The sequence below is a fragment of the Nanorana parkeri genome, unplaced genomic scaffold (assembly GCF_000935625.1).
Source record: "Nanorana parkeri isolate BGI_ZX_2015 unplaced genomic scaffold, ASM93562v1 scaffold503, whole genome shotgun sequence".
Classification (NCBI taxonomy): Eukaryota; Metazoa; Chordata; class Amphibia; order Anura; family Dicroglossidae; genus Nanorana; species Nanorana parkeri.
The window spans coordinates 425,369-444,622 of NW_017306771.1; the positions used below are offsets into that span (position 1 = coordinate 425,369).

Sequence of the window (19,254 nt, forward strand, 5' to 3'; positions counted from 1 at the left end):
CATTGCCCTCCTTCTTTGTTCCTTTCCCAGGTGTCAACATGCTTGGACCATGTAGCTGTGCCATTTTCAGCATCACATTCGTGTGGTGGGGTCATAGGGCTAGCAGGCAAATCTATCATTCATGGAGCATCAGAATCTGTCACTGGTTGTTGGAATGGTTGCCAGCCAGGAACATTCCTTGTTTCACTCCTTCATTGTCAAAGTGGTCCTTTGAATAAACAAAGTTTGTATATGTATGTAGGGGAATGAATTGGGCCTGAATGTAGTAATGTATGGCATTAATTGGGGTGTATGCACATGACCCATATACTGGCAGTGTTGCGATTTAGCATCCTTTTCACTTAACCCCCGCCCACCACCACCAAAATAACGCAATAGAAAAAACACTTTTTCAGTATGTGGCTGCAGGTAATGTTAACATGGGGTCCAATCGGTTGCCTGACAAAGAAAAAGTTGCACGGAAAAAAGTGTTGTGCTTAAATCATTTAGTTTATGTTAAATGTCGAAATAGAACTCTTACCTTCGTTTTTCTTTGGCCTTTAACATGTCAAATCCATCTGCTGCAAACAGCGGTTAACCCAAAGGAATTTCTTTTTGGCTGTGGTCAAGATGATTATCTTACAGGAGGATGAAAAAAAAACTTTGCCACAGCTGCCTACTTTGTCAAAACAGAAGCTCCTCGTAGGGTTAAAGGTTGACAAAAGCTGTGACTAACTTGAGACGATTGATGTTGGCAAATCTAATTAGCAATTCATTCAGTCACTTAGATGCATTTCTTCTGACGCGAGACAATGCCATTCTTAAGCACCTGAATATTTGTATCAATAACATGTTAAAGAAAAGCTTTAAAAGATGCATATATTTTCATATTTTGGTTATCATCTGTTATGCCATATAAAAAAAAAAAAATCAGAAAAAGATGACTTCTGGGGGGGGGGTTTCTAAAGCTCTTAACTTTTTTAGTTTTTGATTGTGGTAAGGGGTTGTCAATCTACTTGTCAAGCAGGTTCTTTCCATTTTTGTACTAGTGACTACTGTCACCGAGACGGAAGATGAGGAAAACTCCAACATTTCTAGTCACCTAACCAAGAATAGAAGGGAAATCTTCCAGCCTTGTTCTATTGACAGGAGGACGTTTCCCTCACTGTGGAAAGTTTCCTCATTTCCTGTTGTATCTACAGGAAAGGAAGTAAAACAAAATCTCCCCAATTTGCAAAGAAAAAAAACTGACCTATGTTTTTAAACCATTTTTATTTTATTTAAAATTGGAAACATTTTTGTCATTTTTGTTTTTTCTTCTAAAAAAAAACAAAAAAAACCCTGAATTGTTCACTTTAATAGTGCTAAAATTTTCATGTACCTTTTTTTTGTATATTTAATATTTAAGTTTTTTTTTTTTAAATTTAAGAAGTGGTGCACCTGAAGTTATATACACCCTCTATCAGCCAGACAGGTTACAGTGCAATCAAGAGTAGTCAGTCTCACAAATCAGGCTGAAAAGGTACAATTTTGTTTTTTCATGAGTACAACATTGGTATCCATAATACATGTAATGGAGATGTAAGATACCACTGGGAGAAGTTCATGGCCACCAGACTTCAATTTGACTTGCTGTGAAGCGTTTGAGCTTTTTCAAATGCAACATATTGCAATGGTGGACTGGAGGAAAAAAGGGAAGTACTGGGGTGGTGCTGGGATAATGGGAATCATCTTCAAGTGAATGCAAAGGGGGTGGGGGGCACAAAGAAGGGTCTCTGGTGGTTCAAATGTTAACTTTACCTACATAGTACCCTGAAAAACGTACCTTGAATTCCTACTGAGATTTAGCGGAGTGTTTTATTTTGCTTAGGCAGTTTTCTTTTTGTCTACAACCTCATGGTGGTATATCTGCAATGTGCAATCTAAGGCACTGTGCTTCTGACTACTCTCACCAGATGATATCACCACTGTGCTGTTGGACAGGAATCTGCACTGCATGCATCTCCCTCCTCCCACTTCATTCTGTGGATAGGTACTTTGTGAACTTATCCTGCTATTTGAATATTCTTCCACCAAAAATCAGGTGACAGCTCTGACATGAGGAAGCAAAGCTGTATTCCTCTACCAAGATGGCCACCGCCACAGAAACACAGTGCAGAATAAGACATAGTAAATCAGTAGAGGAAAGATCAGCTGCAGGGAGCCTACAAGCAACACAAGTGACTATTTCTTTGCTCTCCAGCTTCCCAAGTTCATATCCACTTTAAGGTCACTTGCATACCAAATGCATTTCTTTAGCGTTCAACTGCAGTGCGGGCAGTCCCCGGGTTACGAAGAAGATGGGGACTGTAGGTTTGTTCTTAAGTTGAATTTGTATTTAAGTCGGAACAGAAGTTTTTTTTTAAGTGTAACTCCAGCCAAAATGTTTTGGATAGCATAGGGAAGGGTTTACCCCCTGTAAAGTTTGTTCTGCTGGGTGTGCCCCTGTTCAGAAGATTTCACCTCACCTTTCTGTCCCTGTGACAATTGGATTTTAAACATTTTGGGTTGTTGTGGAAACAAGGATTGGTGATAAAGCTTCAGTGGAGACCCCTTTTTCCCATGATCACTCTTACAGGAGTGAATTTCCCTTTCTAGGGTTAGGTTTCCTTTCACTTCCTGTTGTCTCAAGGACAGGAAGTGAGATGATCTTTCTAATGAGGATACAGACAGCAGTGTAAACCTCAGTGACCCAGAAGAAGAGGCGGGCACCCCTCGCCTGCATGTCTTACAAGAGCCAACTTCCTGTAATGTACGTACAGTACTACGAACCGGACCCAAAAAGGTGGGCACACCTCGTCGACATGAGCGCTCTAGCATTACAACTACCCCTGCTGTACAGTAATAGCCTCCGCTTGTAAGTAGGAGTCGGATGTATGTAACTCTGGGACTGCCTGTATTCTTATTTTGGTCCAGGCCATATCTAATGAACTGAAATGTGTTAGAATGACCTCAACCAAGTCATTTTATTTTAGTATCCTAGATCTGGGAGATAAATAGCTACATAATAGGCTTCCAACTGGATTCAATCCAGTCTGTTATTTCCAGAGGAATCATTTGAAATCGCTACAGAATGCAAACCAACATTAATAATTAACTATAGTGGTACCTCTGGATAGTTTGGCTATTACAAAGATTGTCTACCTTTTTATTTGCAAGTATCTCTCTCTTGATTTATGTCTTGCCTAGGAATGTAATTGTTTTGATGATAAAACCCCTAAATAACTTTCCTGTTACCTAATCGACTAGTCCCAATAGTAGGTTTTGTGCTCTTGCTTTCAATAATACAGTAAAACATACCTGCACTTATTTTGGGCACTGCAGCTCACCACAACACAGTCCATTCATATTTGTGTGTAGTGCATTGAAGGCCAGGTGCATTGCTTTAAGCTGTATATGTAAAATTGGCATTCAGAATGAGTGGCAATGCACCACATTGTGCATCTGTAGTGCGTACTCATTAACACACACATAAACAGAAAGGGAGTCTTACACAGATTTCTTAAAATGTAGCTCTCGCCATGTCAAGATAAACAAATAACCCTAAAAGCTTAGTTTGTGGGGGGTTCCCCCCTCATTAAGTACTTTTTTTAAGGTTCAGCTCAAAGATCCTCCAGTAAATTGTTTCACACTAACTACCTTTTAGAGAAAATAATTACTGTTTAGAGAAAACAGTTGCTTCATTAGTCTATCTTTTTTTGATGGTAGCAATATGTCAAAGGTGCAGGGTTTATCTTAACTCCACTGAGGGTTGGCCCTTGATGTCTTACTTGTGGGAAAGTTTCTGTGGACATCTTTATTCTTCTGCCCAGATGCTCTTCACAAGCACTACTGAGTCCTGAAGAATCTCTGCTTCTAATATGGATCATATCTGAGATTTATTAAAATGGACAAAGCTTATCAGTTTTACCGTTTTGTTACCCTATAGCAGGGGATCAGGGTGTGGTACACTATACTCTGGAGGCATACATTTATAGAGGTTTGTGGCCTTTTAAAGAAATACCAGCCTATACCTGGGCAGCAAAAATTGTTTCATGTAATTAGTGATCTCAAAGAAACTCTTGGTAACCAACTGAATGTTTTAAGCTGAATAAGTAGGTTGGAGAACTGCTGCTGGGCCACACGATAATGTGGGAATGTTTACCATGTGGCACATGCATCTATAATATATACGATTGTGTTTGTGTATATTTATATCTGTAGGTGGGTAAGCTTGTAGGCAAATGGTATAATAGTTTTCTACTTCATACTAAGAATTCTCTGTTTATAAATGCTGGATCTCTGTGATGTGAATCTGTGATCTTGCAAGAAGGCTGCTTAGTAGTATGCTCCTTTTCATTAAATTTGCCAATCCCCGTGTTTTAATTTAGGCAAAGATGGTGGTGATGGGGGGGTGGACTATACCCATACCCTGCTGTTTTTAATTACAGACATCCCCCTGCCTCCACTACACGCAGACCTTTATTGCAGCTATCAGAAACTCTTTGCTGATTGATATGACGGTAGTGCTGTCACTCTTTAACATGCACACATGGGGGAAAGGAAAAAAAAAAGAATAAAATTGTCGCCTTTTTTGTTCAGCGTGTTTTTAATAGAGTCCCATTAAAGCTGCATCGCAGAGTGAAATATCGGTATGAAGAGCCCTTACTGAGCTGAGGCCGGGAATTAAGAAGTCAGGAAATGGGCTCGGCTGCTATGCCGGTGAGCCTTGTGTGACACACAATCTCCTGATTGGGGAGATCATTACTGCTATTATGATTCGACTCGTGGAAGAATTTTAAATTCCATCTGAATGTCAGTAATAACCCTCTTAGCCAATTATCCTGAATAAAATCACGAAGGCATTTGATATAATAGGTGTTGAATTACTGAATAGATTTGCTAATTAAATACTCTTTGTTCTGCTGCAGTTGACATTACAGGGTAAGATCTCGAACAATTATTCTCAACAGCTGTACTTTGTTAAGGAGGAAAAAAAATTAAGCATAAAGTTTATTTTTATTATATATTTTTTTATCACTTTAAGTTGGCACATTTTTAAAATACGCTTCAAGTAGGAGGAGGGGGCGAAATTCCATCATCCAATTGACAGTGGTAAGATAAATATGCAGGTGTTGCTGTAAAATGAGATAACTGCAGAGCTGACTTATTAATGAAACTTGTAAGTCTTTTATAACCCCTTTGTGTGTTAGCTGTCGCCACTTCCAAGTGATCCCCTGTCAGATTCCCTGGAATTAGATGTGTGTCTGTCGTTCAGGGAACCTAACCTGTCAGTGGTAGCACATGGATGCAACAGCAACTGCAGGCCTTTTTTAAACTACACCTAGGCCTGGTCAAGTATGTTGTACTTCACTTAAATGCTCCTAATTAATAGGCAGGATTTACTCCTAAACTGTCCTGTTGATTTTGTTTTTCCTAGCTTCTGGCAATCACGATGAAAGCTGAGGAGATAAACATTTTAAATAGTGTGAACAGATTGCTGCAGAATACACTTTTTATTTTGATTTCCTTCTTTGCCTACAACATTATGAAGTATTTCAGTGGATCAACTTGGACCACCCCTGATGAGTATTTTAAAGGCGGATTCATTGTTTATCTCCACTGGCCATAGAACATTTCCCCCAATTATATATAAGGAAAATAGTCATCAGATTTTCATGCTTTTACCCAGCTCATATTGAAGAATTAAAAAAAAAATAAAAATAGAATGTATGTGGTCTTTCCTTTTAACTCATGTCAAAACTGAAGAGAATTGAACCATGGAAAAAATGGCCTTACCCTCATGCAATAAAAGCTCTCCCTTCCCTAATCTCCTTTTTACAAATTAAGCTGGTAATCTGTTATGGAGGTGAGCACAATTTTTTTGCAGGGGTTAAAGACCTGCTCATTATTGGTGGTCTAATTTGTCCAGATATGATGGCCATTATAGAGCCTCACTCCTGACTAAATGGGGGAGTATAGTTAGGTTTTTCTTTGATTTATTATGAAGTTTGATGAATATGTGTAGCTGCTCTTAGAACTCCTCACTTTACTGAGTTATTTCACTTGTGTTTGATATTGGCTAGTTTTTGCGCCATCTGCAGATAGCACTCTTTATACAATTAAAATAAGCTGAGAAATATACACTTCTCCAAAAGCACTTGTGTTTTATATCCTACACTCGTGGGTTTTGTTGTTCTTAGGAAACATTGTGTATTTTTTGTAGTTACTTGGTTTTCATCCACAGTGAATTTGTAAATGGCCAAGTTACCATTTTGGTTTGGCCTTTGCATGTTGCTATAGCAAGTCTGTGTGTAGCTAATGAGTACAAGCAAACAAAATAATTACATTGTCAAATTAAGCTTATGCTTGAGCTGTGTAGTCTCGCTGCATGGACAGAATGAGAGCCCCGGCAATATTGTATGAAGCCGACCGTGCCTCACCTCATTGCGCTTTATTGCACACTGTGTTTTTGGATTTGATGTAAGAATGAAGCCTTTTAATTGTGGATCTGGCATCACACAGCCAAACAATAGAGCAAATGGCACAATGTTGGTATTTGTGAGAGCATAAATAGTTTTGAATGTGATGATTTGTTTTGCAATCAGTCCCATATGGTTCTCTTGAATAAATCAATCTGCGCAACATCCAGCAAGTAACAATACTTCAAATTAGACAGAGGAAAAAACTAAAAGCCTACCTACTAATAAGGGTGACGTATATATTTTATAGAAGGCACTTGTGGCAAGAAGACTACAAGAGATTTAAATGAGAACAAATAGGAAGAAAATGTTTGTTTCTGGCTAAATGTTTTATGAAATTCTTATTAGACAATTATCTGCATTTCCTTTGTTTGAGTTCTTTAGTGGCAGCTGCGCTATCATTTACAGTTGTGTTTCCCGTCCTCTGAATAGGAGCACGTTGCGCTTTATATCCATCGCCCACCTCCCTGTGCTTTCCCTCAAGTTTGCGCTTCAGCTGCCTACATTTTTTTGTGTGCACCCCTTAGCTTTGTGATCATTGGTTCAGCACCTGCAGGTTTAATTGTGTTTAATTGTGTTTGTTGCATTTGCAGTCCCCCCCACCCCCTTTTTTTTTTATATCAGTAGTTTATTGAATTTTAACTGTTTTGAGTAATTCAATGGCATGGTTTATGTGCCATCAAGCTCTCAAACTCCATGTCCTCTTCCTAAAACAAAATGGCATCCTAATTCTGTATAATTTGGTTTGTTATAGAAATTGAATGTCATATTTGTACATGAAAATGTTAACTTGCTAAAGTACTTTGTTTTGATGGTGAATAAGAGCCTAAAGTACCCTAGTCATGAGAGAATTATGTAGGCCACCTTTGCTGACCTCTCCTTTGGCAGTCATGCTGATTTTCTTTGGCTTTAATGCTTTAAAGCCAATTTCCACCTTTGTAACTGGCTGGCATTTATTGTCGTAATGTAGTTGTGCAATGATGATGTATATGTGTGCACATTTTCATAACTAACTTTGCTGGCTTTTTTTTTTCAATAGACATTTTAGTGGGCTAGAGTCCTACAAATTCAAATTTCCCTGCACAAAAAACTTATACAGGCAGTGAAGCAGCTGAGGACTTCCTCTCTATGTCCAGGGGCTGTTGCCAATATGAATATTATTGAATGGGGGAAAGCTCCATTTCCAAAGAGAAGCTTATGCTTGAGGGAAGCATAGCATTGTGGGAAATGTAGTTTTCCATGCTCTACATTGCAGTTCCCACTGTGCACAGCAGACTGTAATTTACACAGACTGCCTGCAGAGCATAGAGGCGGCCATTTAAAAGGTAGCTATGAGGAGATGGACTGCTAACAAAAATGTAAGTTTCTGTGTTCATATACAGCAACTGCGTATGCCTGCTTCATGTAAACTCTGTGTACATTGCTGGCATGTGTTTTTTGTTTGTTTTGTTTTTAATACCTCCACAAAGGTGGAAATAGGCTTTAAAGAGGATAGCCTTGAACAAGTATAAAGATCAGGAGTTGATAAAGAATATACAAAAAAAGATCAGGAGTTGACACTTTGACACATTTGCAACATGCTTGTTCTTTCACTCAGAAGCATTGAAGCCAGACACATCCATGAGAATAGCATTGTGGGAAATCTAGCTGTTAGGCAGGTAGTGGGTGAATTCACATAGAATTTAGGAACTGGGATCGTTTTTAAGGTTCCAGGAGACATGTCGGTTCATTCTTATCACCTAAAAAGGTTCAAATTTACTCCCAATAGTTTTTTTTTTGATCATGTCGGCTCTCCAAGCATGTTCTAAGATCTCTATAATGGACTTTTTTTTTTTCTTAACTTCAATGGCAGAAACCTCTTTTCTCTTGGTCCATGTCATTGCAAGGAACTGGCTGACATCACTAAAATTAATTGCCCCTCCTAGTGAAAGTACAGTTGCCTTTCTTGCTTTTGAAATATCTGTTGAGCTGTATCTCATTTTTCTTTTTGCATAAGATGTGTAGTTATGAGCGTTAGCAGCCTCATTTGGCTGAGCATGACCACAATCGCCTACCCCCCCACGCCTCATGGCCTTTAACAACAAAACTACTACACTCAAAAGAGAGGCAATCGTTTTCCTTTCATGAATAACCAGGTGGCCTCAGATGAGTGTAGCTGTTTGTGAGGATCAATTCTCAACCTATATTCTATTGATCACGTTTCCTATTTTTACAGGAGAAAAAAAAAAGCAAACATGATTTTTGTCATAATTTTCGGTTGCTAGAGCAATGCAGTAACCTTTTCTAACTGCATCCAGTGTACTACGGCCATTAAAAGCTACTGGCCTTGCAGAGGCTTTGCATCTTTTTCTTTTTTAATTAGGAGCTAATGAAAAGCGACTCATAAGATGTTGGCACATATGGTAGTGGCTAAATGGGCTAGTTAGACTGTTGCAGTCTAAATCACGGGCTTTACAAATAATAGTTATTAAATTATGGCTGAAGTTTGATGTTTTGCCTAATGCCAACAAGTTTTAGTTCAGCAATGCTGTGGCAACAAGTTTTAGATTTTGTTTTTTGTTCATTTTATTTTTTATGGTTTAGTTTTGGTGAGCTTTGTGTTTTCTAACATAAGATATAATTTTTCTATGTAGGATCATAAAGGTTGTAGGTAACAATGTAACATGGTATTATAGCAAAGTTGGATTTTGTAGCAGCTTTACACCATTGAAAACACATGTATAGCATAACCTTTTTTTTATATACTTTTTTATGTTTTTATACAGTATGGCAAGTGGCCATTTCACTAATGTTATCTGTTTGTGCCTCCTAGATTCTGCTGCATACCAAGGAGATGGTTCAGAAGGTAAGTATGCTGCCTGCTATGTGTAGTTTTTGTTTCCTATGCCTGCCTTTTCTTTCTCCTTTTTAATCTGCTGACAAAAACAAACATAGAAAACAAAAAAGGCCGCACCTGGCGAAGTTGTTGTGCATTACAAAACTGTAACCCAAACAAACCGGAAAGCGGTTCTCTTCGGATGCCTATTTACCAATGTAATCCTTCCTAATGGATTATAGCTTCATTCTTTCTCTAACACAGATATGATGGAGCGCTGCTTGAAGCCTGCATGCGAGTCTTTCCAGCAAATTAGCAACAGTGTTAATTAGAGTTTACTTGCAGCTCCGCTATATTGTATGAGCTGCAGTGTTGTGTTTATTATGATTGTTTTTCTGGCTCCCTTCATCTTCAGTTAAATAGTTACAGCGTTATATACTATTCTGAGCGTAAAATATGCACTTTTGTCTGGGGCTTAACTCCTGACAGTTAAATTCTCTACAGAAAGATCATTTGTTTTTGTTTTTTCTATCCCTATTTATTTGTACCTTTTCAGACATATGTTGAGATGCCTATTCTCACGCAGTACTATATTTATGATTTTTTTTTTCCCAGCTTGGTGGGTGTATACATACTTGACTAGTTCAATAGGCTTGGATAAAGAATTGGTGGAGCACAATTGTACATTGCATTGTGTTTCTTTAAAATAAGATTATGATAGTTGTTGATGTACTTGTGTTCCTATGGAGATACTTGTCCGGGAGTTCTGCAGTTTATGTATTAGGTCTTCAGTTGCTGATTAATGCATACTACTTAAGGTAGCAGTGTTGAAACAAGGGTTGTCTTAATTAAGAGGTAGTGGAAATTAAAGAGTCTAGCAATCCTTGGCCTTTGTCATGTCAGAAACTGCTTGCCATCCTTGGTAAAAAAAAAAAAAAGCACCTTTTGTAATATAGATCTTTTCTTCAGCTGAAATACTAAACCACATTTAGTAATATACTTCATAATGAGCAGTGTAGAAAATTACATTTGGAGTAGAAAAAAAGGCAATTCAAATGGAGAACATAATGAAAAATACATAGGTAGAGGTTACCTTGTGTGAAAACCACATGTTGCAGTGAGCAGTGTGTACAGGGGACGTTTTATGCAAATCTTAACTTTTATATAAAGTTAATCTTAGAATCTTGTTCTTCTGCTTCCAGAACCTTGTTTGGTTAGCAATGCTACCCATGACTTCAAATACACTGCTGTTGAGGCGTGTGCAGTACCTTAACGCACGTTGCATGTGTTAGCATGTTATGGCCCATTCATTTTAAATGGCACCCTAGTACATTAGGGCAACACAGCGCATGGTAACACACTACCCTGCTTTGTTTTGCACTGTCAGAAAAATGGTGGGGGTGTTTTCTTCTACTGGTGCATTTGCAGCCCATTCAAATGCCTTAACACGTTGACGTGGCAGACAAAAAGGGGTAGAATGGCATGATGGCAATTGGCCCTAAAGGACTCCTAGGGTAGCTAGGGATGTTAGAAGGAAGTGGTCTGAGTATGACTTTTCCTGAAGTCAAGATTTGCACAAATCATCATCTTTGTATCAGTTTTTGGTGAGCAGTTTTTACTGAAGCATTTCTGCCTCTGCATTTTTATAATTGTGTTTTTTCCTATTTTAATCTGTATGTTTCTCTGCTGTTTGTAACTATGCTTCCTGTTTTATACAGATGAACTTGGAAGTAATTTATGGTGATACAGACTCCATCATGATAAACACGAACTGCAACAACCTGGAAGAGGTTTTCAAGCTGGGAAACAAGGTTTCTATATGGCTTTTAATTTTTCTTTTTCTGCTGAAATGACTTGCAGACTACCACTGAAATCTTATTTGTCATATTTCATTGCTCCCTAAGTAATCGGTTTTTGTAATATGGATTGTAAAACATTACTGAAAATGGCAACATGTACACACAAATACTGTGAGATATGCAAACCTGTCATATAAACTAAAATGAAAATCTATCCTTTGCTGGACTTCTTATGCCTTAACCTACCCTAAGCATTCACCGAATCCCTGGAACAGCCCCCAATAAGTCACCTGCAATTAGACAAAATCCAGTATTGATCAATGTGTAGACCACCCATGTCATAGTAATTGCCCACTGAAGTCCATAGCACGGCATTGTTGGGAGGCATGATGTGTGTCATATGCTCTCCCATACCCAGTAGTACTGGTATTTTAACTGGGCAGTGGCCTGAGTTGGACCAGCGAGTTCTTGGAGTTAAAGGCAAATGTAGACACTGGAGAGTGGCTGGCACAGAATGGGAGGGAAGGTTTTGCTTTTAGTTTATTAGAAGTTCGCATTAAGGCTTACAGGATCTGGAAGTTTGACCAGAGAGGGTCAGTCGTGTATATCATCCTTCCTCCGCTAGTAAAGGTTGGCTAGGTAATGTGAGAAGTTAACACACACACACATTAATCTAAGTACAATTTTATAATGGCCATAGACTTCAAATGTCTCCTTAAAAATAGGTGGGAAAAAATGTACCCGTCCTCGGCCAAGTTACATGGTTGCCAAGGCCGGCTGTACTCTTTGCTCAATGCAGACGGCAGTACCCTACAGTTTCTGAATTCTGTCCTCTTTATAGAATGAAGGGCCTATCCCGCTAATTAGTTTAAACTATACTTTTGACTTTTGCAAGGATTTATGACATGACATTCTGTTTGTTCTCGGTTAGTGTTTTTAAGTATTAATGTAATGAGTTGCAGCCAGGCAACTAGAATTTTCAGCAGCAAGTTGGGAATGTAGTACAGGTTTCCTTTTTAATGGGTGGCCATGATTAGAAAAGCTTTTACATAGTATTTGAGGTTGAATAAAGACATTAGTCCATCAAGTCCAACCTATTAGGATCTCATTCTAGGAGTACCCGTACCCCTGTATATTACGGTCCCTTAAGAAATCGTCCAAAAGTTTCTTGAACAATTCCACATTATTTGCTGAAATCACCGCCTGTGGCAGTGAGTTCCAGACCCTAACTGATCTTACTGTGAAGAACCCCCTTCGCCCCTTGTGCTGGAATTTTTTTTCCACCAATTTTAGGTGATGGCCTCTAGTTTTTGTAACGGAGTTAATTTTAAACAGTTTATCGCTAATGTTGCTACCACCATTAAACATTTTGTACATGGAAATCATATCCCCCCTTAATCTCCTCACCTCTAATGTGAACATGTTTAAATTTAGTAGCCTCGTCTCGTAGCTCTGGTCCTCCATACCCCTAATTAGTTTGGTTGCCCTTCGCTGGACTTTTTCCAACTCAAGGACATCTTTTCTTAGTACTGGTGACCAGAATTGGACCGCGTACTCCAGATGAGGTCGAACCAATGATCTATAAAGTGGCAAAATTATAGACTTGTCCCTGCAATACATCCCCTTTTTAATACAGGACAAGACCCTGCTAGCTTTGTTTACAGCAGCCTGGCACTGCAAACTACCTTTCAGTTTGTGGTCTACAATTACCCCCAAATCCTTCTCCATTTCTGACTTCCCCAGCGGCATACCCATAATTGTATAACCCATTTGTTTATTTTTAATTCCAAAGTGCATTACTTTGCATTTATCGACATTAAACCTCATCTGCCACATTAATGCCCACTCCCCTATTTTAAATACTCTTACCACAGGTTTTTTTTTTTTTTAATCTGTCACCAGAAACACATCTGTATTGGATGACAGGTCTTTTCCCCACATCATTTTCTTATCTGGCACCATCACTTTTATTTTGTCAAGAAGACATTGAGGGGAATTTATCAAAACTTTATCAAAACTGGAGCAGACAAAATCTGCGGCAGCTGTGCATGACAACCAATCAGCTTCTCTCTTTTTCAAATCTAAACTGAAGAGAGAAGCTGATTGGTTGCCGTGCACACCTGCTCCACATTTTGTCTGCTCCAGTCTTGATAAATTCCCCCCATTATGTCTTATGTGCGTTGGCAACCTTAGATGTACAAAAATGTTTAGTCTGTTTTTTTTATTTTGTTTCCTAGGTTAAAAGTGAGATCAACAAATCGTACAAACTGCTAGAGATTGACATTGATGGAATCTTTAAGTCTCTTCTGCTGTTGAAGAAAAAGAAATATGCAGCACTCATCGTGGAGCCGACAGGGGATGGCAAATATACAACTAAGCAGGAACTGAAGGGTCTTGACATTGTCAGGAGAGACTGGTGTGAGCTTGCTAAAATGGCTGGAAAGTAAGTATAGTTTTTATCTGCACCGTTATTATACATGACTCAGTCTTGGCTTGCTTTTAGTAATCTTAATATGTGCTCCATTTAAAGAACAACTTTGGGGATTTGCACATCATCATTATCCGTTGCACAGTCATCGATTAACTTTTAAGAAGGAGGCTACGCATAGAGATAAAACTACAAAAAGGTTACTAATCGTCTTGCAAAAAACAGCAAATGAGCTGAAAAATTGAATACTCAAGTTTTAAAATGTGTCAGGTGGACAGAATTCATCTGGAATGTATGTAGTTGTTGCCATTGGTCTTTCAAAGGTAGTGCACGTTTTTTAGCATCAATAGGGGACATGAGCCTGTGGAGTGTAGAGTAGTGTGTGGTTGTAAGAGCCTGCAAGACTGTTGAGAATAAGCACTTGGTAAAAGGGAAAAAATATCCTTTGCATGTAATTCCAGTTTAAAAGCTGCAGAGCAGTGCTGTACATCGACAGTACCTAGGCACACTCTGTTCTAACCTGACAGGTGTCTGTCAGAACTTTGACATCATCTGAGAATTACAGGATTTCATTGATTGGGTCATCATTAGGTCCTAGGAACTTAAAAAAACTGCTTATCTGCCACATAGCACTAGTGAAAGAGGAAAAATGGACCAAGAGCAAATGTTGTAAGAGCTATATCGTGGTAGGGAGCCTTGACACTGCAGCAGTGATGAAACTTTAGATCGTATCATACCCTTGCCTTTGGGAGTTATGCCTTTTGGATGTCAGTCTTTTAATGGGAATGCAAAAGCTGCTTGAGCCAGGTCAAATGTAGTTTAGCAGGAGCTCAACTTCAGCCCATAGACTTTATAAACAAGCTGACCACACAAAATGGACCTAGAGTACTAAATATGATTAAAAGAATGGGCCTTGTTAGTCATTAAAGCTTGTAGTTTATTTGATCTCTGCAGAAAATGGCAGTTCATCTGAATAACATTTGCCATGCTATTAAAGGGTATCTATAAAGCTTATTTATCGTTATTTACGGCTTGTGCATTTTTCCTTACACCACAGTAACATTTCAAATGGCCTCCTTGAATAGAAAGATAATTTGGGAAAAATAACTTTCCAAACAGGCAGGGTTATCTCTGTGGAGACAGGACTTGCAGTAAACTCAAATTGCTTTGTGGTGCAGTGCTACCTCTCAATTTTATCTTGTAAAAAGCACCATAACAAATATGAAAATATTGAATGCTGTGTGCTTTTGTTACATCTCAGTAAGGGAGCCTAGCTTGACAAAGGATACACAGGCAGTAGGTATTCCAGTTTTAGTGGTATGAATCGCATGTTCCTTAAGTGTTGACAATGGTATGTCTGAGGTATTTTGCTCTATACAATAAGGATAGAATACCTCAATTGCTTATATTGTGTAATAAAGGGACAACCAAGCTGCTTAAGAAGCTTGAAATAATGTCGCCTTTAAATAAAGTGATAACGTATACAGCCCATTTTTTTTTTCTTCCTTTAGCTTATCACACTAGTTACTGAGGGCAACATCTCTCTAGCTCAATGGAAATGTACAAGAGCTGACACTTTGTTTTTCTTTTTTTTTTATATATATATATATGATGTATAAAATCATCACTTGTATTTCTGTAATGTGTTCTTTCTTCAGGGTTTCTGCAGGTAAAAAAAAAACAACTCTTTAAATCAGGTTTTCAATTATTGTTTAAATGTAATTTGTCCATAAAATAAAAATCAGCTATAACATCTTGTGTTGTATTAAACCATTAGAAGCCGCTTATCACTAAAAATAATTGTGTAACTATTACTGTAACATTGCGTTGCCCAGAGATCTGCGCACTGCTGCTATGATAGAGATTATGTCTATAGTTTAAGGTGTGATAAGTTTCTGATGGAAGCAGACATTCCTTGAATGAAATGCCACATACCGTTACTTAGCGCAGAGAAGGGTTGATCTTGACCACAGCTGGGTAATTGAAGCTTCTAAATGAACATCCTCTTAAAGTGACTCTGTCAAAAAGGGAAGTATGGGGGCTGCTGTTGCTGGCCTCCTGTTGCTGGCCTCCTGTAGAAAAAGCTAGTTTCCTGTCTTGTGTTGAACTTCTTTCATAGTAGGAAAAGAAGACAGCGGAACTCCGTTTGCTCTACCAATCCCTGTGCTCTACCATTCCCTTTGCCTGATGAAGGAACCAATTCGGTACCGAAATGCTGCTGTTCATTGTGATTGACATTCCAACATCAATAAAGATGGATTGGTAGAGCAAACAGTGGAGTGCCGGTGACTTCTTTTCCTACTACTGATTACTTGCTACACCATCCACAGTCACTACAGCACCCACCTGAGGACTATGGGTTCGGTCAGGAGTGCACTGTATTTGAAAGCTTGTGTCATAGACCTGTTTGGTTTTTTTGTTGTTTTTTTTTCTTCTTCTTCTCCCTTCTCCCTTCTTCTCGTATACCAATGAACTCCAGTAAACCTGTGCTAAGTGAAATGTGGAGACTGCCATTTTGACCACCTAATTCTAACTACTTTGGCCACTAATGAGTCATTGATCTAGAATAAACAAAAAGATTAGAAAGTTACTGTGTAGTCCTGATTCTCATTTGCATGCTTGATCCATGTCCTTAGTATTAGTCATTGAGGCAGCATGACATTCCATTACTTAGCTATTTCATTTAAAAAAACAAAACATGGCAGCCACTATAGATGCATGTTTCTGAAAATGTTGTGTGTTTTTTGCTGCTCATTATGTTCCCGGTAACCTTTTCTTTCATTGGGAAGATTGTGATGGATAGAACACCTTCTATGTTTTTTCTTTACACCTTTTATGCAATTATGTCATTTGTTTCTGATCAGCTTTTGTTATTCAATGTCGTCTTTCGTTTTCAGTTACGTGATCAGTCAAATTCTGTCGGATCAACCCCGGGATACCATAGTTGAAAATATTCAGAAAAAGTTAATGGAGATTGGGGAGACTGTGGTTAATGGCGGTGTACCTGTCAGCCAGTATGAAATTAATAAGGTAAAGTTTTGAGGGACTTTCCCAGTCCTCACCCTTTCCCATCATCTTCCAGATTTGATTGTTCATGTAATTTTTTGGCAAGAGTATGTAATATTTTCAATACGTTGAGATTTTACATAATTTTTACATTTGCCATCTATAAAATTATGATTTCTCCTTACTTTGATTTTCTTTTAATATTTTCCTTTCGGGATTTGTAATTTTTTTGTTTTGTTTGTAATGGCTCTTAAAATAATTTTTTATGCTAAGTTTTACTGCCAATCCTACTTGGCCAGACATCTGTTTGTCCTCAAAGGATCTGTGTTGGCTCTTATTCAGCATGGTAAGCATGTGACATGTTCCTGGGGAAAGTTGTATGACCTTCCCTACAGCAATAGCGGGCGCAATACGATGCAGTGCGTTCTGCCCAGAATCGGCCCGGAACGCACTGCATCTGGTGTGAACCTAGCCTAAGCCCACACACATCCCTAATTAACCTCCCTGGCGGTATGATTATGTCAGGAATTTTGTACCAAAAGCGGTACAATAGTTTGATACATAAGTGTAATCATAGCAGATTACATTGTATTGTGTGTATTCTATGTACATTACAACTTTTCACTTTTGAATTTCCCGCCTGCTGTGACGCCCGAAAACAAAAATAAAAGTCAGATGCCGGCTTTTAGTTTCATTTTCGGGCCGCGTACAGCAGAGGACGCCGCGGGCTCGCAGGGACAAGGTGAGTGTCACTTTTCTCTGCAGCCCCTAGTCTGGCTCGGGGTTACCGCTCCTAGCATTGAAAATTCAACCCGAGCCAGACTCGGGATTACCGCCAGGGAGGTTAAGTACCCATAAAAATGAAATTGGCATCACTGCACTGAAAAAAGTTTTAGTTTTTTGTGTGTGACTGTATCCTTAATGGTTCCTTGATTTAGGAGAACATCATTTAGGGTTGTCGACCTATCACAGGTTATCAGTGTCATGCATGCTTAGTAGTTTTGCTTCTCCTATTGATTAGCTTGAATACTCTTGATGTTTGTGCAGAGTTGTGCTATAACGGCAATAATAGATTCTAGCAAGCTTTCTGGTAATTGTTTACAATTTGTTCTTTCAGGCCCTAACAAAGGACCCACAGGACTACCCTGACAAAAAAAGCTTGCCACATGTACATGTTGCCTTATGGATAAATTCTCAAGGTGGAAGGAAGGTTAAGGCGGGGGATACCATCTCCTATGTGATTTGTCAGGTAATTTATTGGAATTTGCTTTTTCTTCACTGGTAGCCAAAGTAACTTAAGAAATTTTTTTTCTTAGCTAGTCAGATGCTGCCTCAATTCAGGAATGTATGTGTAAATTCAGTGCTGACTATTTGGGCAAGTATTCGCACAAATGCTCCCAATGCCCAGCCCAATACTGGAACTTTCGGTATCGAGAAGCCGGGGCAGCAAAACATTACACGCTGCCCAGCTTCTTGATTGGCCGAGAAGCCACCTCCGAGAAGCCTTCCCGGCCACTCAGGCGTGTAATGACTCGCTCCCTAACTTCCTGATTGGCCAGGAAGCCGTCTCCATGCTACCTAGTCACTTGGTGACGAGGAAACATGAAGCTGGCTTCCCGGCCAATTAGGAAGCTTCCTAATTGGTCTGGAAGCTGGCCAATGAGGAAGCTGGTCGGTGAGTCATTACCCGCCCCCCCGACTTCCTGATTGACCAGAAAGCCGGCTCCATGCTTTCTGGACATTCACATATTGGGCATTGGCACTGATGTGAATGTCCCTTGCAATATACAGGCTGTTTCAGGCATTCTCTTCAGTGGGTTGCACATGCAGTGCCTAGGTAAATGTAGCTTAATGATTATCTCTACTCTAATTCAAATGTTAAATCTTAAAAATAGGGCTGCAACAACTAATCGACATAATTGATTATAATCGATTATTGAAAAAGTTGGCAACTTTTTCAATAATCGATTAATCGGCTTCTGATCAGTTGGCCCTGTTCACGGCTCCACACACGCTGCGCGCCGCACCTTCTCCCCACCTCACGCTCGCCGCTGCCAGACCCGCCCGCCAGCATCCATGCTCTTCACGCCGCACCTCCTCCCCGCCCACATCCACGATCGGCACAGGGACGGGGGGAGATGTAGTAAGGAGGAGCAGGTGTGGGCGGATGACAGCCGCTGATAGGTCCGATCTCAGAAGCAAGTTGCTGGAAGACTGCTCAGGTAAGCCTGCACTTTCCCACACATGGTGCTCTATAATGTATTGCTGGGATTTGTATTCCTCTATAGCTGATGGTACATTGTGCTGTATATTATACAGAGCAATGTACCATCAGCTATAGAGGAATACAAATCCCAGCAATACATTGTACACTGTATGTATAATGTATTGCTGGGATTTGTTGTACTCCTATATAGCTGGTGATATTCTGCACTGAGCTGTATAGAGGACTACAAATCCCAGCAATAATACATTATACAGCGCAATGCGGAATACCACAAGCTATAGAGGAGTACAACAAATCCCAGCAATAGTACATTATACAGTGGTGCAATGCCGAATACCACCAGCTATAGAGGACTACAAAACCCAGCAACAGTACATTATACAGCACAATGCAGAATACCACCAGCTATAATGTACTATTGCTGGGATTTGTAGTCCTCTATAACCGGTGCCATTCTGCATTCATTGCTATATAATTTTACACTTTCCTTTTCACTATAT

The 19,254-nt window shown here is 39.3% G+C and overlaps 1 protein-coding gene across 1 annotated transcript in view; it reads left to right on the forward strand.

The window, feature by feature from the left end:
* POLA1 (DNA polymerase alpha 1, catalytic subunit) overlaps positions 1-19,254 on the forward strand; it is a 282,895-nt gene that overhangs the window by 85,599 nt on the left and 178,042 nt on the right. The window contains exons 27-31 of the mRNA XM_018561137.1: positions 9,292-9,324; positions 11,013-11,105; positions 13,331-13,536; positions 16,419-16,551; positions 17,645-17,776. Coding sequence (XP_018416639.1) covers positions 9,292-9,324; positions 11,013-11,105; positions 13,331-13,536; positions 16,419-16,551; positions 17,645-17,776 — 597 coding nt within the window. The remainder of the gene's footprint in view (positions 1-9,291; positions 9,325-11,012; positions 11,106-13,330; positions 13,537-16,418; positions 16,552-17,644; positions 17,777-19,254) is intronic.